Genomic DNA, 27763 nt, shown 5'->3' on the forward strand with positions numbered 1-27763 from the left:
TGATTGACTAGTCAATGTCAAAGTCAAACTTTTCTGAAATCATTGATGTCATCTATTAAAGGCTATTGACTATTTTGTAGTCTTCAATATCACTTTTTAGTATTATCATAATCCTTAGAAAGTGCACAGTTAATATGAAAATATGTATTTTTAATAAACGCGCCTAGACGCTTACGACACATTGTGAGAGGAGAGGAGCCAAACTTTTTTATTAGCATTGATGTCATCTATTAAAGGCCATTGACTTGTGTCATCAGGCGAATGAATAAAGCAAAAAGGCACACATAATGTGTCAAAAAGTCTTCTATTTTTTTTCTTCCGCAAACTCATGGCGGTATAAGAATTGAGATCGTTAAAAAGGTTCAATCCTCTCTGACGTGATTCTTTTGTATATTTTTTATCAAAGACTCATGGAAAAACAGGATTTGGCATGATGTTTCAACATAAAAAAAGACAATAATTGGTGGAATTTCACAGAAGTCAAACTACATGTCAGGGAATCACGCTATCAATTGTGGATTGCTATGTGGAATCTTGAAAAATCTGATTATTCTGTGCCACTGGCAATTAAGATGAGGAGAAGGAAATTTTTCAACACCTACAACTAATGCTAACTTCAGATGATGATATCTAACAATCCGGAATGACTTTTGCGCTGAAATTTTGAGGATCCCTCCATCTTTATCTTCTCCATGTGTCAAACATCTAAAGTCTATAAATAGACCCCATCCTTCTAAATATGAAACCTTGACTTTTCCCAATTAGGATTAATGGAGTGATTTGGTGCTGAAAAATCCCGTTTAGATCTGTTCTTGCACTCCAAGTGTGTGGATTGAAAGAGTGCCATTCAAATAATATCTCTGAAAAAAAATTTCTCATTGGACATGTGAAAGGAAAGGGAAAAACTACAGAGATTTTAGTACCAAAATGACCTCTCAAACTTGTTCAAAATGACAAGGTTGTGTGATTTTCACCCTTCTGAAAATGTTTTCATCATTTTCCTATGTTATCACTGTGGATTCCCAATGTTTTACACCATCACACATGACACCACTAACTCAACCACTCGTCTATCCTTGTATATCTTCTTCATCACCACTGGTGATGGTAAAACCTCCATCAATCGTCCCTCTTCACATCTTGCTGATGTGTATCTGCTTCCACCTCTGTCACACTCTGCCACAGTCAAATTCATATGTTCTCCACAGTTATCCCACCTACATTAACCATCAGTAGAGGTGCAAGCCCCAGAGAAGGTATTTATTCATAATCAATTAGTATTTTCTACTGTAAACTATAATAAGTTACAGGTTTATTTTATAAATTATGAATAAATTAGATTAATTAGGAAAATTATTTTTTCACCACTTATTTTTATTTTTATTTTTATTAATTTCGATTTAATTATTTAAAATATATATAAAACCATAAAAAGTAATTAAATTTAAAATTCACTAATTCAATATCTGCTATCTATGGGTGTGACCCTTTCTCATGTGGTGCTTCTAAGAAAAAGTATAAATATTATTTTATAAAAAATACATTAAATGATGTAAATTAACCCCTATTTTGAGGTTTGGCAACTGCTACCATTGGCAGGGATCAGGTGTCATTGAGTTATTGAATTGTAATTTTGTTATTAAATTTCATATCTTTTGGGCGCATGATGAAGGAGAATAATTCATTAAAGTTTAATACTCATGTTTAGGTTCTTTGAAAATTTATGGTTGGCACAAGATTACATAATATATGTCATTTTATTGAAGCTATATTTGAAGTAAAAATTGAATAAATGACCCATCAAGAAGATAGAGCTCCTCCTCAATAGGACTGGAAGAAGACCATGCTTTAAGAATATAATGCTGCAAGGAACTTAATCTGTATTAGGCCAACATAAAGTAAAAGGAGGGATAACATTTAAATATGATAATATATGATTAACTCTCTTCCTAACTTTTACAGTTTATCAAATGAAGAGCCTTTGGATTTTTTAGATGATCTTCGTATGTGTTGTTCCACTCAGATTATTCATGTATGATCTTTGAAAATTTTAAAAATCAAGTATTTTTCCTTTGACATTAGTAGAAAATGTTAGACATTGGTGTATAAGATTACTTATAACCTTTGATGCATTAATTGGAATGGGAAATTGATTCTACATAAATTTATCCTTTTGGCAAATTAAACATATCTAGGAAGCACAATCAGATTTTATTTCAAATGCATGATTAATCTTCTAATGAATCTTAGGAAATATTAAAAAAACATTATCCTAAAAAATCCACATCATGGAATTGAACTTTATCAATCGTCTCAAATATTTATGCTGGTCAAACAGATGCTCTTAGAAGTGAAGTAGTTAATCACTTGATTTATTCCTAAAAATAAAAAAGCTCACGTCAATCCCTTAATCACTTGTAAAAAAGGAGGAATGATGTTTCTTAGTTCCTTTTTGGATACAGGAGCTATAGTGGATATCGTGCCCAAAGCAACGTATGAAAACTTCAGATTTGGGAACTTGGAACGATATTTACTGACTTGTTCTCAGCTGATGGCTCAGTTAGGAAACTTGAGGGAAGGATAGATGATGTAATAGTTTAAATTTGAAATTATGCATTTCCCATTTAATTTATTCGGCCAAATGAATGTGACAAGATATCTTAGTCATTCAATTATTTAGGTCGTCCATTTCTTGCTACAGAAAAAGCTGTGACATATTAGAAGAATGGAAATGCTGTGCTCAAGGTGGCAGAGGAAGTAGAAGTAAGCATTGTTAAAATCATTAGGTACGATATGGGAAAATTTTGTCAGGTGTTCTAAAATAAATAGGAATATTGTTTTCTTAAAACTAAATTTTATCAAAAGATAATGTGAACCTAATAAATGTTTGTAAATACAGCTCATTTTATTTTAAAAATCAATATTCAATATTATGTAATTTAATATGGTTCTAATTAAAAAATAAAGTATCTCATGATATATAATACAGAATAGAATGTAAGGGCTTCTCCCTTAATATATAATAGGACATATAATACAGTATGTATCGATGATGTATACAATACACAGTGTATGGTAGGTATAACGAAATACATTATAACTACCATAAAAACTGATATTCATTAAAGATATAAATACCATACCTTTGGAAACTTATAAAAGTCTTTAGTCACTGAAATAGTTATTTTTGTATGTAAAATTAGCATGATCTATTCAAAAATAATTTTTCAAAAGGTCAAAGATTTATCAAAATGAGAATCCAATGAGATCACATGAGTGTTTTAGATATGTAGAGTTAAGCATTCTAATAGTTTTATTTGAAAAGTTTTTTCTTTCACTATGCCATAGAAGCAGAATATCACAAAGTTAACTGTGATAATATAGTATAAATTTACATAAAAAATTAATAAATAATCTCTAAATAAAATTAGATCCAAGAATCAATAATACGATAAAAATAATAATAATAATGTAATTATTATTCAAATGGCTTTTTTATTGGGAGAGTAATTTAAATAATTTATTATGTTGTGAGGCTGAAGCATTAAATAATATTTTTAGTTGGATCTACCTAATGTGTGTTTTATAAGAGTGAATAGTTAAAGGAATTTTTTAATTAGATCATTCCAATGAATATTTTAATTGGGGTTTTTTATTGAGTATTTTATTGAACATATTTGATGGAATAAATCAAACTTTTTATAGATTAATTTTCTGTAATGGACCTAATTTAATCATGCAAGTTGTGAAACAGAATTATCAATAATTATTTACAGTGCAAACTGTTGGGTTTTGTGCCTTGGTTCATCCATGAAAAACATGGTTTCCATGATGCGGAAGAGGTGGATTGTTCCTTATGGGGAACAATCCAATGGATGAACCACGGCACAAAACCCAACAGTTTTTGGGGAACTTTAAAACCAAGATATAAAATGTACCTTTTGGGGAACTTTTCCCACCCTTGACCTGATCTTGTTGAGATTGTTCTGAAGCCGTCACGTGCCCGGCCTCTAGAATTATCCACGCAATCACTTGGCGCTTGGATCTCCACTTCTTCTTTAGCTCTCCTCAAAAATCTTGAAGATCTTCTCACCATGAAGACACCCTCCTCGGTAAAGTGGAGAAGAGGGTAGATAGGAGAAAGGGGGGCTCTAAAATATGGTTGGGTTTGGTGCTTGAAATGAGTGCCCCTTCCCTATTTATATTTTACTTAAGTTTTCTCAAAAACCCCACAAAGTAAAATATATCCACCAATGCCCTTTATGATCTTATGTGTGTGACCCTCTAGGCCCATGTATCATTATAGTTAATAACTTTAGTGGCCAAATAACTATTATTGGAAAACCTTAACTACTATACAACATGTAGATTAATTTACTAAGGATCGATTCAACCCAATTGATAGGTTACTTTCCAGCCCGCGGGGTGCCAAGCTACACCTCGTGCTCTGGAAGATACTGAGTTGTATTTGAACTCTCCCATGGAACCTTTACGGTCATCAGTTATCATAAATGTGTAATACATCGTCCGCACGATACTCTCAAACAATTTATGGTGTGGTTGATCGTCAAACCCTAATCCGTCATTCAATTAGTATTAATATGTCGCGGGGATCATTGAAGAACGCATTCTCTAATATCCTCACTATCATGGCCAAGGATTTTCTACATCGTCTTAATTGAGTAATTCTCCTCTTATACTGAGGGCGGATGATCCTATCTTGACCATTCAATCACCTTCGTGAGCTTCTTATTACATCCAAGCTATGACTTATTTGAATTCCATGATTAGAGGCTCACAAGTCATAGTCAAAATGTAGTTGTCAATTCCCGATATGTCCTTGGTGTCTCATGTCAACAGATCAGTTATACAATCATGACATGAATCAACATGATTGACATTTAATTATAATACCATTCAGGGATTCATACAGATCAATTCAGTGAACTCTTTCTCCAAAGATCACCCACTATCTGTCATTAGTGTCGTCACACTAGTAGCCACATGATCAGCTATAATTATCATAGAAGTAGGATCAGTTAACTTTATTCTATGTGGATAAGTCATTGTCCCTCTCGACTATCCATCGAATAGGAATATTTAGGATACATGTCTAAACACTAGTATCATGATCTCATCATAATTCACTATGTCATTGCATGTATTCATAGATTTCATTATAAACATCACAATGTAATAATAATGATCATACTATTTTATCTAATAAACTTAAATAAAGATGGTGGTGTGATTGCCTCGACGTCCACATAATATCCATCACAAACATGGAATGAATATCTTAGATATGCAACACAGAGTTAGTTCATGGGTCATTTGAATCAAATATGTTGTTTTTTATGCGCCACTTCTTCTTAGAAATAAATTATAACTAAATATTGCTAATAGTTATATAGTTATTTATCAGATGATGCAAAAACAATGCCCTATTTTGGTGTCCTTTCATATTATGTTTATATTTATTTTTATTTTAACAAATTAAATGTAACCAACAAACATAAAACCTTACATTTAGAACTAAATTTTCTCATCTATCTATTTATGATCCACAACGTGTCACAAATCCAATATATTTTTTATATTTGATAATATCCTTGATCTTGAGGACAACCAAGCTTAACAGTTGATGAGTTTATCCACACCTTGAAGCAAGATAACTTCATAATATTCATTTACTGATGAAGATACAAAATAAAACTAAATCAACTATATATTAAACTATTGTACTCAAACGTTGGTAAATGCAAATTAACAAGTCGAACCTGACGTTTGAGAGACAAAATAGTGATTTTTTCTCCAAGTAAATATATTTATACTTTCTCTTCATAATACAAAGTCTTGAACCCGTGAGAAAGTATTTTCAATGAATTGGAAAAAAAATTAATGAACCTTCAAGTTATTCATTAACCTTCTTTGAGTATTTCTTTCTGAATGATCTTATCCCCTACCCTAATTGTAAAATTATCCAAAGTCCCTTTGAGTGGTTTATAAGCATTTTCACGTGCATCATTAATGACCTAAGATTACTGAATTTCTTTCATTCAAAATTTATCGTAGGCTTGCACTCCTGAAAACACTATTTTTCAAGGATAAACTTTTGGCGCCTATAGGAGTGAGCATAAAGAGTCAGATTCTTGAGGATATTGTTTAGATTTAGAAATTAGTGAACGATTATATATATTATTATTCACTTTGAATCAATGAAGCTGGAAGTATCAGCTGAGAATAATGGTTTCAAACTATTGAGGGTCTAGAAAAAGTTAACCGGGTTTAATCTTTGTAGGGATACTTAGCATTAATAATGAAGGGTCTAATCCCCGTACTTAGCATTTATATTTAGCGTTTCCCCTCAATGTACAGGAAACTCAATGTACAGCATTTATATTTAGCGTTTAATGAGACCGACGTACTGAGTTTGTCCACAGAAATTTGACCCATATATAAGAATGGTGAAACATGAAAAGTGTTGTAAGCATGAAACTTTCTAAAGCACTCCACCTCTCAAACAAATATGACCTACTCTTGGACTAACAAACACCTAAGATTTTTAAATTAATTTCTCAGTTTTGCCAATTTACAGTCTCCAGGTATCAAGGATGTAACTTTACATTCTAGGGGAAGTAGAAGGATCTTAGACAAGAAAAAAATCATTTTCCATCAGTCCAGTCTCCCTAATTTAGATTCTGGATAACATCTTAGAGTGTTAAGTGATTTTTACAGCTCAGGTTCAATTCAAGTTTCCACCAGTTTAGCATCTCCCCTTTGTTGCCATGCTCTATGTGCATAGTGAAATCTATAAGACGGATAATTATGATCACAATTCTCACACCCAGCATTTTCAAGCATGTGATAGGGAGGGTGAAAGATGAGGCCACATTTATATATGGATAGACCCGGATGCATAGAATAAGATAGAACATCTACATTCAAATCTCCAAACACAACAGTAATAAACATTTGACAATGAGAGATAACATACTGAAATTGGAGAGGGAGAGAGAGATTTGGTTGACTGGTACGAGATATTGCAGAGATATATGCACATGAGTCTCCAAACCCAGCGGTTCTAAGCATGTGAGTGAGAGAGATGATATAATCATGACAATAGTGGAGAGAGAGAGAGAGAAATAGGTACCATTCATGGAGGATAACCAAACCCAGGTCCGGTTTCTAGGTCCTCAAACTCGTCAAGATCTTCTCCGGCCGCAGTCAAGAGTGAGTACTTGACCCGGAGAGAGATTCGGGAGCGCTCCACAAAGAGCCTGGCACCAGAGATGAGCCAGTACCCAGGCGGGTCCTGGGGGCCTCGCGCCATCTCAGCACAGTCCACAAACTTCTTCACTTTGGATGCCTGAACTGGCACAGGTGGGCCACCAGGGTAGACTGCAGAGTTGATGTTTACGTCCACTGGGAGGGCCGGTGAAGGTGCCGCCGCCTTCTGGAAGGCTGCAGTAAAATGGGTACTGATGAGGGTGGAGACGAGGCCAGACTTCTGGGTCAACGCAGGGGAGGTGGCCCACTCGGCTGACTTGACCTTGACTGCATTGACCACGGAGGAGAAGTGCAGGCGGAGGAAGAGAACTTTGTTGAGACCGTGGTTGCCGACATGGAGTTGGGCACCGGTGACGATTGAGTTATCATCATCAGCCTCCACGGGGGCGGTGCAAACATGGGAGAAGCTTCGCCACTGGATGGGCTCATAGTATTTCGGCTCCGAGGAGTCGGGGGGTAATGCTATGTGGTGGGGGAGATCCTGGATTTGGAGGCTTGGGGGTGCTGACGCCAAGTGCTGAAGGTGAATGGCCAGCCTGTTGCTCCTCCTCCCCTCCAGATAGAGCCTCAGACCCGTCACTGGTCTCTTCCCGACATCCACCTGCCAAAAATAAGATCGCCTTTTAGAAGTGGAATAAAATTGTGCAACTTCCAAGCAGAATTGTGAGATTGTGAGAGCAGTATTGTGAGATCTTCCAAGTAGAATGTATGGGAAAGGGAAAGAGACCACTCTTCTGACCCCTTCAAAGAAAAAAGTAAGGGAGAGAAAAAGAGACTAGTCTTGTGAGCTCTTCCAAGCAGAATGTAAGAATGTAAGAGAGAGAGAGAGAGAGAGACTGCTCTTGCAAAATCTTCCATGCAGAATGTAAGAGAGAGAGAGAGAGAGAGAGAAAGAAAAACTAGAGTCATGAGCCCTCTGAAGCAGTGTAAGAGAGAAAGACAACTCTTCCAAGCCCTTCCGATCAGACTGTAAAAGAGAGAGATACTAGCCTTGGGAGCTATTCAAAGCAGAAAGTGTGCGTGTGTGAATGATAAAGAAAGAGAGTAGTTTGTGAGATCTCCCTAGCAGAATGTGCGTGTTTGAGTGTGAGCAAGAGAGTGTTCTGAGCTCAGCTCTTCCAAGCAGAACGGGGGAAAGACTTGTCTTGAGAGTTCTTCCAACAGAACATTGTTGCAAGAAAGAGAGAGGGAGAGACTGAAAGTGGACGGGTAAGGCCTCCCCCCATGCTGGTTTTAAGTTTTTTTTCGCTAGACAGAAAAAACAGAAGATAACGGATCTAGTAGGACATTCCAAATGGTTGTCCTTCATGAAAAAGAAGAGACAGAGATAACCTATAAGTATTTCCATACCGGACTAGTGTCGACGAAGAGTTTTGGACCCATGAAGGAAAACTGAAGATAGGTTTTGCTCTGTTTACGCCTCTGAGGGCCGAGAGGGAGATCACTGAAAACTGGCGCCCATTGCCTTGGCAGCTGAAACTCAAGAAACTGTTGAAGCTCTTCAATTTGCGGCTTATCTGACCATTGAACGGAAAGACATCATTGACAATGCTTTATCATCTTAATATGATAGAAAGAGCTTTGATGGTATGATGGAAACTCACATCTCAGATATAGGTTGATCGCATGACTTAGAAATCCACCGCCTGGAACCCCGTTCAACAAAGAAGTAATAGGAACAAAGGACATTGAGATCACATCTGGATCTTGTTGAACAGTATTCAGCCACTCGTCATGAGGCAGGTCGCTTTTAGTGCTTCCTCCTCGTCTCCTAAAAGATATAATAATATCCTGCAGACAAAAAGAATCAAAGAAGTATTCCAAAAGCTCATTTCCAAAGACTATGAGCTAATTCAGAAAAGAGCTTAAAGGCCCGTAAGTCTACCTCCAAGTTCAAAAAAGGGCTTGCGGGCATAGGCTCTGCAAACCGCAAACGTTGCTCCCTGATTAATAGCTGAAGCAAAAGAAGACAGATAGGTAAACACTAATATCATCAACATAAAGAAAGAAAGAGAGAGAGAGAGAGAGAGATAAAAGATATTGACTGAAGGAGAAAGAAAGATAGATAAACAGACCTTATCTCCTGCGCTAGGTTCAGAAGAACCTGTCGCGATCTGTTGATTCAGATCAAGGAATCTCTTGTCAGTCATTTCAGTAAGCTTTTTCTTTACATCTGAAGCTGGAAGGGATGATGACTGTAATTGTTTTAAATAAACCACGTCCTTTCCCCCCATTTTCACTCCAACTACTACATGGGTACCGAATCTTTCAATGAACCTGCCAAAAATCAGGAGCGTGTCAAGTTTGGACAATTAAAAAAAATTCAAATACTTGAACACTAAGGTGCGGTGATCGAATTAAAACAGATCGTATTGGGTACTGATCAACAGATCAAAATGATCACTATATGGGACTGATCTTGATCATACCCATGGGGATATCTGATCCATGGGCCCGTTCGCTAACGGATCATCAATCAGATGAGATGGATGAATCCGATGACAAATTAAGCCGACATTTTTATTTCTTTCTCATCAAGTGAATGCAGTGATTATCACCTTGCCAATGCAGCCGGATCCCATGACGATGGAACTGCTTGCTTAACATGATTCCGGAGAACAATATGTGATTTTGCCAATGCAACGGTGTAGAGAGTGAGGAACCACCCATCAAAGGCGAGGTTTCTGGTGCTTGCCGCGTCTTTTTGCCAACAACCAGAAAAACCAAAAACATAATTGAAAACTCCGCAAGGAATTTTTCCAGATAAGGAGAGGTCTTGGTTGAAGAGCTCTGCCATCTGCAGAATCAAAGATGTTTCAGATACAAAACATTATAGTTCGTTATAAATTTCACTATGTAAAGATAAAAAAATCAAGAAAAATCAATTAAGATTGTATTTATACCGGTATGCTTTCCAGAGAGAGGAAAGAGAAAACAGAAAAAAAAGAAGCAAAGTCCGGAGATTGTATCAGTTAATTATCGATGTGAAGCAACCGAGGAGACTGATTATGGCATGGGTGAGGAAACAAACCTGCTGAAAAGAAAGAACATCAGACCGGAACCTCGTCCTCTCCCCTTTATCACATTTTATAGACATAGGGACATTGGAGATCGAGATACCACCTGGCAGAGTAACTTCCTGCCCATGAACCCGATCAAGCTCAATGAGGTAAGGATCAGGCAGCTTCGATTTGCAAGCATGGAGACGATGATCAGCAGCAATTGAGATGTCATATCCGAGACCGATCGCACGGATTGCCTCCTCAGCTGCTTTCACCATTGAGCGTCTCGAATCCATCGCACAAGCATCACTTTCCTCTTTCGCACAATCAACTTAGAACTTTAAAAAGGAAGATACTATAGCCCGCCACGAAGACAGACTTGATGAGAACCAAAACCCCAATCTTGCAAACAGATCAGGAAAGATCAATGCAAACTCCGCAAGAAAGCATTCGACAATTCAGAATCCGCGCTTGAATTCGCATACCCACGGTGCATCTCCGGAATGCAAGCACAATTCTCCACGAGATCGATTTCTGAGGGATACGCCAAGAAACTCCGGCTGGGTTGCGGATTCCTCTTTGACCAAGCCGTCCAGTCTTCCTCTGCTCCACTGCGATGTTGCTGGTGAAGATCAGAGAATCGAGGGACAGTCCATGGCCATTGGGAGCGGCCTGGAAGCTACCTGACCTAGACGAAGACTTCGTCCACCGCTTCCAGAAAGGACAGGCCCAGTCCAACCAACTGAAAAAGCTCGCACTTTGAGGTCAGTATATACCCTCCCCAGCCTAATTTTCTCTCTTTGTCCTTCAAATAAAAAATTAAAATGAAAACTCTCTATTTCTCGGAGGCCATTTTAATGTTACTATTTAAAGTTATATACTAGTGAGATCCGGGACGCGGACAGGACGGTTTTCTCGTCCCCGAACGAAAAGGTCGTCCCGTCCGGGAGCAAAGACAAATTCCGGGACGAAAATTCGTCCTAGGGACCACTGGACGGGACAGTTTTCGTCACGTAGGATGAAAAAATCATCCATCTGGAGGTCTCCAGACGATGGACGGACGAATCGGGACGGAAAACTGCCGGATTCACATCCGACGGTTGAGATCTTGCCACGTGGCCTTGCTAGGACAATTTATAATTTATTATAATTTTTCGTCCCGGGAGGACTGGACGGGACGAAAAATCGTCCCGAGATTATTGGACGGGATGGTTTTTTGTCGGTGGACGAAAAACTGTCCCGTCCTTCGTCCCTGACAAAAATTCGGACGTAGGATGGGACGAAATTTGTCCCGTCCTGTCCTGCGTCCATGTCCGGGACGATCCGGAACTATAACACTAGTTCGGCCATCCGGTATCCATCCGATTTCGGATATCAGATATGGGCAAGGATATCATAGTGCTCAGTACATGGTGGATTCCTGTACCAGAAATCAGATATCACGTCAAATATCGTGCCCACTTCGGTTTTAGTGTTCTGCCTTCTGATATCCGTCTGATTTCCAATATCAGATATGGGCAAGGATATCATAGTGCTCAGTACATGGCGGATACCTGTACCGGATATCAGATATCAAATATCAAATACCATACCCATTTCGGAATTAGTGTTCAGTCATCTGATATCCGTCCGATTTCCGATATCTGGATGAAATCAAGGCTGTTTAAGGTACCTGATAGCGGACAGATATCGAATATCTGCCCGACATCAGATATGGGCAAGGATATCATAGTGCTCAGTACGTGGCGGATACCTGTATTGGATATCGGATATCACATATCAAATACCAATAACCATTTTGGTATTTGTGTTCGGCCATCTGATATCCTTCCGATTTCAAATGTCCAGATGAAATCAAGGTAGTTTAAGATACCTGATATCAGATAGATATCCAATATCTGCCCGACATCAGATATGGGCAAGGATATCATAGTGCTTAGTATGTGGTGGATACCTATGCCGGATATCGGAAATCACACATCGAATACCATACCCATTTCGGTACCAGTGTTCGGTCATCTGATATCTATCTGATATCAGGTATCCAGCATGTACTGAGCACTATGATATCCTTGCCCATATCTGATATCCGATATCAGATATCAGATATCATTCAGGGAGATAATTAAAAATCCCATCTTCAGCCACTCAAACAAACCACACAGATCTGAAGCTTCTAGACAGATGACAGAGAAGGAAAAAAACGAAGCCTCTTTTGTTTGGATTACATGCCGGGGGTAGCATAGAAGATGAGTGGCAGAGCCAACCTCACTTGGTCCCTATGCGACATTTTCGCCCATTCATTCTTTGCATCGAAGCTTCTCGCCTCCGCTGCCGTCAACAAAATTCTGTAATTCAGATCTGCCAAGAGAATTATCTGGCTGCTACATTAAGAATAATAATTTGAAATAAAGTAGAGTATAATTAAGCAGAGTATAAGAATTTATAAGGACAATAGCAATCAATTTAAGTTTGGTAACAGGCAAGGATGAAAGGGCGCATAAAAAACATCCCATCGGCGTACATGCAACACCAACAATGCAGACATCTGTGCATAAACAATCATTTTAGAACAATATTTTACAGGTGTGAATAATCAACCCATGAATTAGATCAAGAGATAGTTTAATATTTGAGAACTAAATAAATTATTGAATATTGTACAGATAGCGTGATTAATCGACCCATGAAGTAGATCAAGAGATAGTTTAATCTACTTGAAAACTAAATAAATTCATAATTGGACAGATGGTGCGCCTAATGTACCCATGAATTAGATTAAGAGATTGTTTAATCTATTTGAAAATCTAAATAAATTAACGATTATTGGACATATAGTGTGACCAATCGACCCATGAATTTCATCGGAGACTGTGAGAGAGATAGTTTACTCGATTTGAAAAACAACGTGAAAAAAATCATAATTGATCGGATACTGAGTAAGGAAAAAAAACAATCTTGATCGCAGATATGGATAATGACGATAATTGATCGCAGATACGGAATTTATTTCCCATATACAAACAACAAAAAACAAATCTACAATATCATTCTAAAACGAATCATTAATACACGAATCAACAATGCAGACTTCCGTCCCTAGAACCCTCAGAAATCGAAAAACTGAAGGTGCATTGCTCGTTTGGATATGGAAACCCAGGATATTGATTGCAAATCTAGGTCTGAAGGTATTCATCAAACAGTAGGAGTGAGAAAATAAGTGTTTCGATAGTGGTATGGAGAGAAAGAGATAGAAATGGAAAAAGAGAGGGAGAGATATAGAGAGTGAAAGACAGTAAGAAAGAGGTAGTAAGATATTAAGAGATAGAAATTGAAAGAGAGTAAGATACTAAAAGAGATAGTGAGAAAGAGATTAATAAGAGAAGAGAGTGAGAGAGAGAGAGAGAGAATAAGAGGAGAGATAGAGTAAGAGAGAGAGTGAGAGAGAGAGTAAGAGGGAGAGAGTAAGAGAGAGAATAAGAGGAGAAATAGAGTAAGAGAGAGAGTGAGAGAGAAAAAGAGAAAGAGTGAGAGAGAGAGTGTGAGAGAGAGAGAAAGAGGGAGGGAGTGAGAGAGTAAGAGAGAGAGGGAGAGAGACAGACTAAGAGAGAGAGTGAGAGAAAGAGTAAGAGAGAGTGTGAGAGAGCGTAAGAGAGAGAGGACAAAGAGAGGGTGAGAGAGAGTAGGAGAGAGTGTGAGAGAGCGTAAGAGAGAGAGGACAAAGAGAGGGTGAGAGAGAGTAGGAGAGAGTGTGAGAGAGCGTAAGAGAGAGAGGACAAAGAGAGGGTGAGAGAGAGTAGGAGAGAGTGTGAGAGAGCGTAAGTGTGAGAGAGAGAGTAAGAAAGAGAGAGTAATAGAGAGAGAGAGTGATAGTGAGAGAGAGAGTGAGAGTGAGAGAGAGATTGAGAGTGAGTGAGAGAGTGAGAGTGAGTGAGAGAGAGATAAGGTAAGAGAGAGAGTGAGAGAGTGGGAGAGAGGAGAAGAAGACTGCACATAGCCTGAGGTTTTCAACTTTCAGGAGAGAATTTGGGGTTTAGTACAAATAGAGAGAAAGAGATAGAAAGAAGCCTGTACGTAGACCTGAATGATTCCGTCAATTTGTAGGAGAGAGAAAAAAAGTGTTTCGAGAGAAGCAGAGAGAGATAGGAATTGAAGTAGAAACCTGCGACGGAGAGAGAGAGAGAGAGAGAGAGAGAGAGAGAGAAAACACATAAACAGAGAGAGAGAGAGAGAGAAAGAGAGATAGGGAGATAGAGCGACTGAGCGAGGTAGAAAGATAGAGAGATATATATATATCTGTATAGATCGATAGATAGAGATAGATAGATAGAGATAGAGAGAGATATAGCGAGATAGATAGATAGAGATAGAGAGAGATAGAGCGAGATAGATAGATAGAGATAGAGAGAGATAGAGCGAGATAGATAGAGATAGAAAGAGATAGAGCGAGATAGATAGATAGAGATAGAGAGAGATAGAGCGAGATGGATAGATAGAGATAGAGAGAGATAGAGCGAGATAGATAGATAGAGATAGAAAGAGATAGAGCGAGATAGATAGATAGATAGAGATGGAGAGATAGAGCGAGATAGATACAGATAGAGCGCGATAGAGCGAGACATATACAGAAAGAGGGAGATAGATACGATTTGAGAGAGATTGAGTGAGATTGATACAAATAAAGAGAGAGAGAGAGAAGCCTGTAAGTAGATCTGAACATTTCCGTCAATTTGTAGGAGAGAGAAAAAAGGGTTTCGAGAGAAGCAGAGAGAGAAAGAGATAGAAATTGAAGTAGAAACCTGGGGACAGAAAGAGTGAGAGAAAAAGCGCATAAACAAAGAGAGATAGGAAGATAGAGCGAGATAGAAAGATAGAGATAGAGAGAGAGATAGAGAGAGAGGAGAGATAGAGCGAGATAGATAGAGAGAGATGGAGCGAGATAGATAGAGATAGAGAGAGATGGAGCGAGATAGATAGAGATAGAGAGAGATAGAGAGAGAGATAAAGAGAGATAGAGCGAGACAGATAGATAGAGATAGAGAGAGATAGAGCGAGACAGATAGATAGAGATAGAGCGAGACAGATAGATAGAGATAGAGAGAGATAGACCGAGACAGATAGATAGAGATAGAGCGAGACAGATAGATAGAGATAGAGAGAGATAGAGCGAGATAGATAGATAGAGAGAGATAGAGCGAGATAGATAGATAGAGAGAGATAGAGTGAGACAGATAGATAGAGATAGAGAGAGATTTAGCGAGACAGATAGATAGAGATAGAGAGAGATTGAGTGAGACAGATAGATAGAGATAGAGAGAGATAGAACGAGAAAGATAGATAGAGATAGAGAGAGATAGAGCAAGACAGATAGATAGAGATAGAGAGAGATTGAGCGAGACAGATAGATAGAGATAGAGAGAGATTGAGCAAGACAGATAGATAGAGATAGAGAGAGATAGAGCAAGACAGATAGATAGAAATAGAGAGAGATAGAGCGAGATAGAGTGAGATAGATAGATAGAGAGAGAGATAGAAGAGATAGATAGATAGATAGATAGATAGATAGATAGAGATTGAGAGAGGTAAAGCGAGATAGATAGATAGATAGATATAGAGAGAGAGATAGAGCGAGACAGATACAGGAAGAGGGAGATAGATACGATTTGAGAGAGATTAAGTGAGATCTATACAATAGAGAGAGATAGAGAGAGCATATAGAGATCGAGAGAGCGAACCAGAGAGATGGAGAGAGATATAGAGATCGAGAGAGAGAGAGAGAACAGGGGAGAAAGAGAGGAAATGAAACCTGCAGGTGTTGCCTGAGAGGAAATCCAGGGGGGCTTCGAGGACGTTGCCGACGGCGTGGATGACGCTGGAGAACATCGGAGTCTCTGCAGTTGAACCCCATTTTCTGATGAACGTGAGTTTTAGTTGACCCCGCTGCCCTCCGCTTCTGTAACCGTTTTCTGTAAAAGAGCATTTCTGATGGGAAACCCATGAACGAAAACGATAACCTTCCTTCTCTTTCACCGGTGAAGGAAGGTACAGCCAATCAGAGGCCAGGATGAACACCATATGTCTGTTCTCTTCAATCAAATTGGTAAATATACGTCCCTCTCTCTCACTTTCTCTCTTCTCTCTCACTCTCTTTTCAGCCAATCAGAGGCCAGAAGGGTACACCAATTGCTATTATAGTAGTATAGATACATGGCATATACATGTACCGGATATCAGATATCACATGTCAAATACCATACTCCTTTTGGTATCAGGATATCCAATAAACAAGATATGGGTTTAATTCTCCAACGATGTGTTGTTCCCTACCCAAAAAAACACATTGGGTATAAAATATTGTGGCAATAGTTTCCACTAACAAAAAATATTTGACTATTCTCAGAAACCTTGAATGCCTTTGACCAGATATTGACTTTTGTTGTTGATTTGCCTCCGTCATGGTATTTTTTTGGCCCCAGGTTGGTCAAATTATTTAATGTTATTATTTTAAGTTATATATTAGTACAATAATCATTTCAATGTTCTTATTTGTTATTGGTTGACCAGATATTAATTTCTAGGTCTTGCTCCCTCTCTCCATCCCTCTCTCCATCCTTTTTCTCTCCATTCCTCTCCCTCCCGTTCTCTTCCCTTTCTCACTCTTTGTGCCTCTTCCCTCTCCCTCCCTTCCTCCATTCTCTCTCTCTATCTCTCCCCCCCTCTCTCTCCCCCTTCCTCTCTCTCCCTCAATCTCTGCATCACTCTCTTCCTTCCTCTCCCTCCCTCAGTTTCTGCATTTCTCTCTCCCCCTTTCTCTCCCTCCCTCAGTCTCTGCATATCTCTCTTCCCCTTTCTCTCCCCCCCCCCAGTCTTTCTCTCTCTCCCTCAGTATCTGCACCTCTCTCTCCCTCAGTCTCTGCATCTCTCTCTCCATTCACGACAATATATGATTCAAGTAATTATATGGTAACTTTGAGCTCCTCTTTTTTTTTCTAAACCATGAGCAGTACGTTCGCCGACCGTAAGCGGGAGTATAGTGCAGGGATGCGGATGAGATGGTAATTTTATCCATGGAGGAAAAAATCATCCCGTCCAAGACTTTGGACGATTGACGGGATGAAGAATCGTCCGTCCGTTCCCGGACGGGACGATTGCCTTGTCCATGGACGAAATAACCGGCCCGTCTGGTGCTTTGGATGGGGGACAGGACTGTTATTTCGTCCTGTGGGAGTATAGTATGAGCCTGACAGGTTCACATGCCCAACGCACGTGCTGAGCCACATGTTAATTTCCGAGCAGTGTAATGCTGACAAACACCCTGTTACGTCCCGAGACGTTGGACGGGATGTTGGACGGGACGTGGACGGAAAAATGGGAAGGAACGAACCGTGGACGGAATGATTTAGATGAAACTCTAAAATTTGGGACGCAGGACGAAACGAAGTTAGTCCCATCCCGTCCATCGTCCACGTCCCGGACTATCCAGAACTTTAAGCAGGAGACTGTGGGACGTATGACAGATCAATTTCTGTCCCATCATCCTTCGTCGGGGGCTGAATAGGGACTGACAGCCGTCATCCGTCACGACACACGTCACGGTGACGGCAACATGATGGATGATGTAATGGTGACGGGGACGAAATTAGGGGCCCGTGACGTTGACGGATGACGAACTGGGTGTGACGGTGACGTGACGGTGGCGGGGGACGAGTGACATGATAGGATGGCGGTCACGGATGACGGCCATGACGGACTTATAAAAATAACCACGCGGTGTGTCCAACTCGATTTCTTGGTCCGTCATGGCGAAAGGATGCCATCCAAAGATAATTAGATATATGACCCTCTAATTCTCTCTCCTCTGCATGGTTGCTTTTCCCGTCACAGGTGACGCCATCCGGGGAAACTTAGGTCACATCACTGTCCATCACAGTTCGTCATCCGTCCTGTCACGTCCCGGGCCTGCCGTTCCATAGGGCCGAACTCTGTGGGCGGACCGGGTCCCTTAAAAGGAGCCCGCGGGCCAGCGTACTGGGCGTTGTCTTCTTCCCCAATTCCCCGTCGGCCGAAGCGGGAATTCGACCTCGACATCGCCGGAAACGATGGCGCGATCGGCGGCGAGAATCGCGGCGAGCTCCGCCACCGCCACCGTAACCCTCGTCGTGGAAGACGGCGGCGCTTCCTCCTCCGCCGCCCGCCCGGAGACCGTCCTCCTCCGCCTCTCTCGCCCGAAGAAGAAGGTTACTTGGAAGGAGGGCACCGTCGATAACGAGTTTCTGGGGAGGAAGAGTTCGAAGAAGTGCTGCATCTTCCACAAGGAGAAACCCTTCGACGAGTGCTCCAGCGACGACGAGGACGATGGCGATCGCGCCGGCTGCGGATCGGATGGTGGGGATGTAGCGGGGAAGGGCCATGGCTGCTGCCCTCACGGTGGAGTGCACCGACGCTCTTAAGAAGATGGTAATTTGGGTTTCGATCGCCCTTGCGGGTGCTTCAGCGCTCCGATTACATGGTAGAATTTAGTTTCTTGATGTTTAAACGCCCTTCGTTCGTTAGCTTTTCTTCGTTGAACTTATCATACGGGCGGAAAAACGAGTTTGAATTATGATCCTGTAAATTGTCAGATTGCGGATGTCGAAGATTGCTTCGTTCGATCGTTGATTTGTCTTGGCGGACCGAAATTCACCATCGATTCCCTCGCCATGAAATGTCTTGTTTTGGTCGACCTTCCGTCCTAACAGAACTCTGTTTCAAAATTTTCCTGTTGATTGGAGAATTTCGTAGTCTAACCTGCTGTCATCCCCCTGGCTTGATGATTCTTGGTGTTGTTGGTAAACTTGATAGATCAGATAATCGACCAAACTATGGGCATTTTTTCCTGGAAGGTAATTGACTCTTATTTTCATTATTACTTTCTTTTTGAAGATGGATTGGGTGCTTCATTTCGTTCCTCGAGTTTTTTATTTTTTTGAGACTTCAGAGTTCTTATCTGGAATCGAAATTGGGAGAATTCAGACTTCTCTTCTGAAGCATGTTTCTGATGGTCTTGATTCTCTGAATGGGTTGATTTTACCTTGGGTAGACCAATGATCTTGCCAGTGTTCTTCCAGGAGTTAAATCTCTAAACTGCCAAAACTTTGAAATAAGTTAGCAAAGAAGTTTTCTATACCATGAAACTGAAGTTTTTTTTAATTAAAAAAAAAAAGACGAGCTCGACAACTCAAATAAACCAACATAAATCACATCTCCCATGTATTTCCATTTCTTGAAGTTAAAACTTTTCTGGTATGGAAACCAGATGAGAGCCAAAAGGATGGATGGGACTGGAGGGGATGGATGACGAGTGGTGATGGGACGGAGTGTGATGGGTAGTTCATCAAGTCACACATCCCATCTCATTTGAAGAGAGATCCATGGAGGGAGAGAGAGAGAGAGGGAGAGGGAGATGGCAGTAGAGAGGTTTTTTCCATTTTTATAGTCGTCCCTACTATCATCTGGACAAAACATCCCATTACGTCAACCCTCCAGATCTCCCGTCATCCGTCACATCCCACCATCGTGATGATCCGCCAGATTCGTCTTTCTTTGCATCTTCATCTTCTGTCACACCTTTCACGACATGATGGAAACAGATGTCGAACCTTAACCTTTTTTTTGCTTTTAACTTTATAACTTTATAATGTTTGTGAGCAGAGGCATCAGGTAACTGAAGGTTATGAATATTCATGTGAATGTTACGTCCATCAATGACTTATGTACCTCGAAGAAGTCTAAGAAGAAATGAAGAATTATTGAATTACGGATGAGCCCATGATATTTGGACGATAGAAGCTCCAGGTGTCGTTGAGAATTCTATTAATTTTTGAATTAGAAATTCATTCAACGTCAGTCAATTGCCTTTGATATTAATTCATTATTAGTTCATGTCAGCAGACGTCCACCTTTCTCTTTTCTTTATGTCCTTAAAGCCATATACGTCTGTTATTAGATATCTACCCTTATAATTCTGGGTATGCCGGATCCCTCATATCGGGTCCACGAGAACCGATATGTACTGGGTTATGATGTAAAACCTAATGACTTATTATTTTTGGTTGAATCTCATTTTTCCTCTGGGGGGTAGGGTTTGGACAAGTGGAGAAGAAGCTTCTCCATTGCTTCTTTCCAAGATCAGCTGAAAACGATCGGACCGGGTTGAGAGAGGGCGCTGCTTTAGGAGCAGAGAAAGGTTCCATAGTATTAATTCATAATTCATTAAACTTGAACTACAGGTAAATTAGGCTTGTTGGGCAGAGGACAGACCATCATTCCTTGTCTTCTAGACCAATGGAAGGATGACATGATGGAATCTTTCTTATCATCAGTTATCAGTTATTTGATGATGATGACTAGCAATACGATGGTGACATTGATGAAAGCATTGTCAATGTGGATCATGATTCTCATGAACAACTAATTTCAAAAAAAAAAAAAATTATTCTCATGGACAAGGAGAGCTATTGTCTTTGATGAGGGTTCCAGCCATTATGACAATGATGACTATTTTTTTACGACACCAATGACCTATGTTGAAAGAAGCTTCTTGATGGGGCCATTTAATGCCATCTACGAGGATGACGACTGTTAAAGACATCGGCGATGACAATCACTGTAGTCGACTTGGACAACTACGATAGTCATTGATGGGGAGGATGACTATTGTTGATGTTGGGATCTTAGGCTGTGTTGACATGAAACTATGATGATTTGCACAACTGACAACATATATCAGAATCATAGCATTCCTTTAAAATCCAATTATCAAATCACATTAGTCCATTTTTTGGTTCTGCACTCAAGACATGTTGAGCTACTCAACTGTACTGGTACTCAACGATTCCCATTATATATTGAATATCGTCATTTCGTCATCGTGAGCATGTCATCAAATTGAGGGGGAGGAAAGCCAATGATGGAAGGGATAAGAAGTTTTGTTGCTTGAAGAATTCGAGCCAATGTAAATTTTCTTCATTGCTTTCTCACTACTTAATGATACATTTTTTAAAAAACTATAAAATTGAAGTGTATCTTTCAATGTTTAAAAAACCATTTGTATGTGACCTTATACGCACCTTTATCAAACTAGTTAATGACTCTAGTGGCTTGATAGCCTTTATTGGCCCACCCAATGAATTTTTTGTATCAACACATTAAATAATTAAGAATCAATGTAATTTAATCGATTTGATTTACTTTTTAGCTCGTAGAGGGTGAAGCTACTCCCAGTGCCCTAGACGTTGTGAAGGAATATAATAACTCCCTCTTGATGCCGTAGTGTTATGAGTTATCGCATATTCATTCACTTGTGGATCCTAGGATGACCTAATGTATGATCATCTATCATTGGAGAACATTGGAGAACTCTTCTCCAATACTATAGTAGCTTGATTAAAGACTTCATCGCATATGCTTCCTTAAATTATTTCCTCTTATACTTAGGTCAGAGGATCTCATCTTAACTATGTAACTGTATCTATGAGCATCTTTGTACAACCAACCAAAGTGTATTTGGAATCCTATGATTAGGAACTTACAAGGTATAGTCAAAGCACAACCGTACATCAAGAATACTTCTTTATTACCTTAAGTCTACAGACCAATTGCATAATTATGATGTGAATTAACCAGATCGACAATTTGATATCGTACCATAACGGAATTTATGCATACCAATTTAGTGAACTCTTTCCCAAAGAACACCACATTCATCAAATAGATTGGCCCATACTGTATCCACATTATTGGCTTCTGGATTGACCATACTCATCAATTGAGTAAGATTGGATAATGTCACTCTATTTGGATATTTTTATTTCATTGTTGAGTATCTTTTGATTATGGATGTTTTAAAAAACTAATTTTAAAACTAATAACTATATAATATGCTATAATTCGAATTTACTCAGTTGGACAATGTATTCATAAACTTCATTATAAGTATCACATATACATTATATTAAATGCCCTATACAAAAAAAAGTGAACGGAATTTGAAATGTGAGGTTGGACGATGAATGTTGTCCACAAAGATGACAATGGTTAACATTTATTGTTGATTAGGTAGGTGATTATTGACAATGACTACAATTTTCATTATCGACAAAGACAATGACTAACTAGGAATACGATGACACGTTGGCTCGGACAACAATCCTTGTCAACACTGACTATGATTCTCCTTGATGCGATCAATGATAATCGTTGACAAGGAAAGCTGTTGATGACTACAATTAGAAGTGATTACCTACAAGTGTTGATAACTACATGTAACATGAACATCGTTAATACTCTCCCTCCCTCTTGCCATCTCTCTCTCTATATATATATATATTTCACTCATCTCTCTATCCATTTCGTCTCTTTCGTCATCCGTTCTGTTTTTAAATAAGGACGGAACGAGAATAATGACGTATGGCTGTTCACTCTCGTCCCGTCCGTTCAAATCGTCATCCATGATCGAATTTAAAACGAAAAGCGTCCTTTCAATGTCAATCCATTCGCAGACATCGACAAATTCGACAAATCAAGTGTTACGTCTGCATCGCCTGAAGATCAATCCATTAGCAGACATCTACAAATTACATTGATGGTATTCGTATTTGCATCCTTTAAATGTCAGTTCGATTGTTCAGATTCAGTGAATTCGGCGAATTGATTGATGTCTACATCGATTTAGGCTTATCATTTGTGCGTGAGCTCTTGGCCGTAGGAGAAAGCAGCTATCAGAGTTCCCCTCGGTACTTAAAAAGCCCAACTTTTATCCGCAGAAAACGTGGTTTCTCTTCAATTTTCTATCTCACATTTGTACTTCTTATCCGTGTTGCCGTTCCCTTTTCTTTTCAGCTTTTGATTTGTTGGCCTGGTCAGCTCTGAAGCAGCTTCTAGCGATTGTAGAGAAGATGAGCGAGTTACGCGACGACAAACTCACTCGTGTGATGTTCTGCGGCCCTTATTTTCCGGCCTCTCACAACTACACTCGGGAATATGTGGCCCATCTGCCGTATATTCAGGTTTCTCATATTTCCTACCATTAAATTCTATCGTGTTTCTCTCTTGATCTCCGTTTGATCTGATTCATTAAATCATTGGCTAATTAAGGTTTCTTGTTGATCTATCACCTGCTTACAATCCCTGTGAACTCTCGCTTGGATGGCACTTTCGTTCGAATCATTAGTTTTCGTCTGTTGACTTCGCATCTGAAGTCACCATATCCTTCTGAACTATCTCATTTCTCAGAACTTTTATGATTTTTTTTTGGTGGCCATGAAAATTCTCAGACGGCTGATCGGTGATCACCCTATTTCTGGGATCATTTATACCGTCATGTTTACGATTTCGAGTTGTCGTGTGTTATCCAAGTGATTTTGAAATGGGATTATTCGGTAACTTGTTTCACATTTTTTTCCTATATATTTTTCAGATCGATGTTGTACCTCTCAACGATGTGCCAGATGTCATTGGCAACTACCATATTTGCGTTGTGAAAAGTCGGCGCTTGGACTCAGAAGTTATTGCAAAGGCAATTCAGTTGAAAATCATAATGCAGTTTGGGGTCGGACTGGAGGGTAATCCCATTATGCTGAGAAGATTATGATTTCATATTTAATTTTTCTCAATCCTACAGTCCCATTAATTAACATTATTCAATTCATTGTAACCCTCTACTTAGGTGTTGATGTTGATGCTGCCACACGGCATGGAATCAAAGTGGCCAGAATCCCTGGGAAGATGACAGGAAACTCTTTAGCCTGTGCAGAAATGGCTATTTATCTAATATTAGGTCTCCTTCGAAAGCAGGTGCGACCTTCAACTTTGACATCCTTTTTTCAATTATTGCATTCTTGCAGTGATTGCCTAGCGCTCATTATATTTGGACACGTTGTGACGATTTTTACTATTTTTTATAATGTCATCCCTTCTCACTGTTCATGGTTAAAGTAGAATTTTATTTAATTTGTCCTTTGTTAAGATACTGATTGATCTTACTACAACGAACGACGACAATCCTTGAACCGTAGACTAATTGATCAAGGAGAGAGAGAACAATGAACGTACTTCTCGGAAGAATCTGGACAATCACAATGTATCTGACTCTCACTCTCAAGAACTAGAAAGGGAAAAGATACGGAAGAATACTACAATGGAGAGATGCCGGATCGATCGTCTGCTCCTCCGGACACGAGATCGCAATCCTGAGCTCCAGCCTTCAGGTCGTAACAACTTCTTGGCCGCCATCTTTATTCGAAGTACCCTTTTTATATAGGGCCTAGAGTTCATTGATCAACTCTGTTTGACTGCCACGTGTCAGCTTGACTGAGTAAGTTTCTTTGCACGCTTTCTCTGATACGCGTGTGGAAGGTTTGTATCATCCTTCCACCTTTTTTAATGTTTATGTGAGATTTTTTTGGATTCAATTTAATTTACACTGGTTTATTTATCTTATAATTCATCTATTAACGAATTTATCTTTAATTTATGTAAAAACTCCTCTTATTAAATTCTCGATTTGTATATAATATTAAACTTTTATATTAATCTGTATTGTACCAAGATCCAAACGTTCCCTTCCTCAGTTTCATTTTATTAGTTTACGTTTTTCTTCACTTTAATATTAGCGTGTCTGCTGATTATCACCATAATCTAATATTAGTGATTCTGCTGAGTATCTCTATATTCTCTTCCAACAGAAGGAGATGGAGGCTGCAGTGCGGACCAAAAAATTGGGAGAACCCACTGGAGACACACTATTTGGGAAAATAGTAAGCTTTAAACTTCCCAATCAGTTGCCTTAGATACAGTTTCTTGGATTAATGAGAGACCTCCTTGATAGCTAAGTGTTTTTTTTACGGAGAGTTCACTTTAGGTTTTCTTCCTCAATAAAGGTATTCATTCTTGGTTTCGGAGACATTGGAGTTGATCTCGCAAAGCGTTTGCGTCCTTTTGGTGCTAAAATCATTGCAACAAAGAGGAGATGGGCGATGAAAGGTCGGTAAATATTCCCTTGTTGAAAATGATCAACTGTCATTAACTTACTGTTGAAATGCTTCGGTGTCAGATTGCCGAAAAGATGAAACCGATGAACTGGTGGATGAGAGGGGTGGCCCGGATGAACGTTTTGATTTTGCTTCCAAGGCAGATATAGTCGTCACCTGCTTGACATTGGATACAGAAACGGTTTCTTTTAATCATTTCTTTTTAGATTGTTAACCTCAGTATTGTTTCTGAGTTAAACTATGATTATTGCTTTAGGCCGGTATTGTGGACTCGAAGTTCATATCTTCCATGAAAAAGGTACTCTGTATAGCTAGCATCCTTTTTTTGGTTGGTTTCATGTCCTTGAAATTTTCAGATTTCTCATGCATTCTTCTAATGCTTGCACATTCTTGAATAAAAAAATAAAAATATAATTTTGCGTTTCATTGGTATGGTTAGTGTTGGAAGTCAACATCATGCCTAAGTTAAGAAGTTCAGTATAACCCTTGTTATTATCTATAGCTTTTAGCTCAGTGGTACTAGTTTGAATCTTGATACTAAAGAACAATGATTTATCCTATGTTATCGCAATCAGATGGTATATACCATGATGCTGCTCTCAATTCTCTTGAAAAGGTTCTTAACTTTGGCGTATATTTATCATAAAACTTACATGATATGGGTTATTGTTTAAAACCCAAAACACTGAACCCAAAACAAGATTCAATCTTTCCTTGGAGATTGTGAAGGTTGATCTGCCTCTCTTATCTTGGTCTAGGGCGCCCTTCTGGTCAATGTCGCAAGAGGAGGCCTTTTAGATTACAAGGCGGTGCTTGACAGCCTTGAATCAGGTCAGTTGGGAGGCTTGGGCTCTGATGTTGCTTGGACCGAGCCGTTTGAACCGAACGACCCGATTCTTGGCTTTCCCAATGTTATCTTCACTCCTCATGTTGCTGGCGTCACTGAATATTCCTACAGAAGCATGGCTAAGGTTTTTCTATCTCTCCTACTCTCCTCATCTCTCTAGGTGTATCGCTCTCTTACTCTCTGTTCCATCTCTCTCTGTGTTCATCTCTCGCTGTGCTCATCTCTCTGACTCGCTTATTCTCTGTTCATCTCTCCGGCTCTCGTACTTATTCTCTGTTCTCCACGCTCTATTATTATCTGTTCATCTCTCTCCCTTCTTCTCTGTGCATCACTCTCATATCCTCTGTTCATCTGTCTCTCTAATATTCTCTGTTCATCTGTCTCTCTTATATCTGTTCATCTCTCTCTATACTACTCTCTTTTCATCTGTTTCTCTCACTGTTCATATCTCTCTCTCTCACTCTTACTCTCTTTTCATATCTCTCTCTCTTACTCTTACTCTCTGTTCATCTCTCTCACACTCTTACTCTCTGTTCATCTCTCCCTCGAACTCCTTACCCTCTGTTTATCTCTCTCCTACGCTCTGTTCGTCTCTCTCTCCTACTCTCTATTCATCTTTCTCCCTCTTACTTCTTGCTTTCTCTTATTCTCTGTTCATCTCTCTCTCTCTCTCCGTTACTCTCTGTTCATATGGCTTTCTTTTATTCTCTCTTTACCTGTCTCTATCTCTCTCTTGTTCTATGTTCATCTGTCTCTCTCTCTCTTACTCTTTGTTCATCTCTCTCTCTCTTTTCTTCTTTATTCATCGTTCTCTCTGTCTTACTCTCTGTTCGTTTCACTCTATCTTACTCTCTGTTCATCTCTCTGTCTTACTCTCTGTTACTCTGTGTGTGTGTGTTCATCTCTCTCTCTCTCTCTGTTCATCTCTCTCACTCTCTGTTAGTCTCTCTGGATGCGTGTTCATTAATATTTTCAAATATCTTAGTCTGTGTGTGTGTTCATCTCTCTCCCTATTTTCATCTCTTCATCTATCAAATTTCAGGTAGTCGGGGATGTAGCTGTACAGCTTCACACAGGGGCTCAAATTACTGGCCTGGAGTTTGTCAACTGATGTGAGGTACACTGAAGTAAAATATAGACATGGTCGTGTTGTCCAAAATTTTGTTCTATGTTTGAAAATTTGATCGCACCAGAACCCTATGGTGTGCGATGTAATTTTTTAGCTGGAATTTGTATTGCATATTGCCCAAAATTTCACATCCGAGGGAATGATGTATATTATTTACTGGAGTACAGCAAGGAGCAGAATAAGAGAAGAAGAGAAGAAGAATAACCGAAGAAGAAAAGAGGAAGGCAAGGAAGAAAAAGAGGGAGAAATGGGGAAGAGAAGAAGAAAAGAAGAAGAAAGAGGAAGAAATTGGGGAAGAGAAGAAAAGGAAAGAAAATTTCGATGAAAAGAGGTAGATGAACAAGGAAAAAAACTGAAGAAGAAAAGAAGATAAAAATAGGTAGATAAGGAGAAAAAACCGACGAAGAAAAGAGGAAGAAAAAAGAGAAGAAACAAAAAAAGATGAAGAAAAAATGAGGAAGAAAAG

General features: G+C 39.3%; 3 protein-coding genes across 5 annotated transcripts; 2 read left to right on the forward strand and 1 right to left on the reverse strand.

Annotated features, from left to right (window-relative positions):
* Positions 1-6916: 6916 nt before the first annotated feature.
* Positions 6917-11047, reverse strand: LOC144705447 (MACPF domain-containing protein At4g24290-like). 2 transcript variants are annotated; one of them, XM_078578123.1, is made up of 7 exons: positions 10414-11047; positions 9849-10087; positions 9366-9567; positions 9176-9244; positions 8895-9081; positions 8641-8807; positions 6917-7891 (listed from the first exon to the last, which is right to left on the reverse strand). In XM_078578123.1, the coding sequence occupies exons 1-7, from the start codon at positions 10522-10524 to the stop codon at positions 7157-7159; spliced, it is 1710 nt and encodes a 569-aa protein (XP_078434249.1). In that variant the 5' UTR covers positions 10525-11047; the 3' UTR covers positions 6917-7156. The 2 variants fall into 2 exon arrangements, with proteins under 2 accessions (XP_078434249.1, XP_078434248.1); XM_078578122.1 differs by having other exon boundaries at positions 10322-11047.
* A 7271-nt stretch (positions 11048-18318) lies between these two features.
* INH3 (inhibitor-3) lies at positions 18319-19376 on the forward strand. The gene is made up of 2 exons (XM_078578793.1): positions 18319-18801; positions 18914-19376. The coding sequence occupies exon 1, from the start codon at positions 18392-18394 to the stop codon at positions 18740-18742; it is 351 nt and encodes a 116-aa protein (XP_078434919.1). The 5' UTR covers positions 18319-18391; the 3' UTR covers positions 18743-18801; positions 18914-19376.
* Positions 19377-22812: 3436 nt separating this feature from the next.
* Positions 22813-27429, forward strand: LOC144705865 (D-isomer specific 2-hydroxyacid dehydrogenase family protein). Of its 2 annotated transcripts, none has more exons than XM_078578705.1 (11): positions 22813-22917; positions 23005-23065; positions 23196-23338; positions 23749-23893; positions 23998-24125; positions 25016-25087; positions 25211-25313; positions 25384-25502; positions 25578-25619; positions 26080-26292; positions 27211-27429. In XM_078578705.1, exons 3-11 carry the CDS (start codon positions 23228-23230, stop codon positions 27277-27279), a joined length of 1002 nt encoding a protein of 333 aa, XP_078434831.1. In that variant the 5' UTR covers positions 22813-22917; positions 23005-23065; positions 23196-23227; the 3' UTR covers positions 27280-27429. The 2 variants fall into 2 exon arrangements, with proteins under 2 accessions (XP_078434831.1, XP_078434830.1); XM_078578704.1 differs by having other exon boundaries at positions 22814-22917; positions 23172-23338.
* Positions 27430-27763: the final 334 nt, after the last annotated feature.

The sequence above is a fragment of the Wolffia australiana genome, chromosome 7 (assembly GCF_029677425.1).
Source record: "Wolffia australiana isolate 7733 chromosome 7, ASM2967742v1".
NCBI classification, from domain to species: domain Eukaryota; kingdom Viridiplantae; phylum Streptophyta; class Magnoliopsida; order Alismatales; family Araceae; genus Wolffia; species Wolffia australiana.

What these genes read in the sequence shown, in the direction of transcription:
- LOC144705447 (XM_078578122.1), bottom strand. Translation starts at nt 10,588, where the DNA reads ATGGATTCGAGACGCTCAATGGTGAAAGCAGCTGAGGAGGCAATCCGT. An exon ending in GCCCTTTTTTGAACTTGGAG is followed by an intron (nt 9,082 to 9,175) that starts GTAGACTTACGG and finishes TTTTGTCTGCAG; the next exon opens with GATATTATTATATCTTTTAG. An exon ending in TCTTCGTCGACACTAGTCCG is followed by an intron (nt 7,892 to 8,640) that starts GTATGGAAATAC and finishes TATTTTTGGCAG; the next exon opens with GTGGATGTCGGGAAGAGACC.
- INH3 (XM_078578793.1), top strand. Translation starts at nt 18,392, where the DNA reads ATGGCGCGATCGGCGGCGAGAATCGCGGCGAGCTCCGCCACCGCCACC.
- LOC144705865 (XM_078578705.1), top strand. Translation starts at nt 23,228, where the DNA reads ATGAGCGAGTTACGCGACGACAAACTCACTCGTGTGATGTTCTGCGGC. An exon ending in TAGGTCTCCTTCGAAAGCAG is followed by an intron (nt 24,126 to 25,015) that starts GTGCGACCTTCA and finishes CTCTTCCAACAG; the next exon opens with AAGGAGATGGAGGCTGCAGT. An exon ending in GAGGAGATGGGCGATGAAAG is followed by an intron (nt 25,314 to 25,383) that starts GTCGGTAAATAT and finishes CTTCGGTGTCAG; the next exon opens with ATTGCCGAAAAGATGAAACC.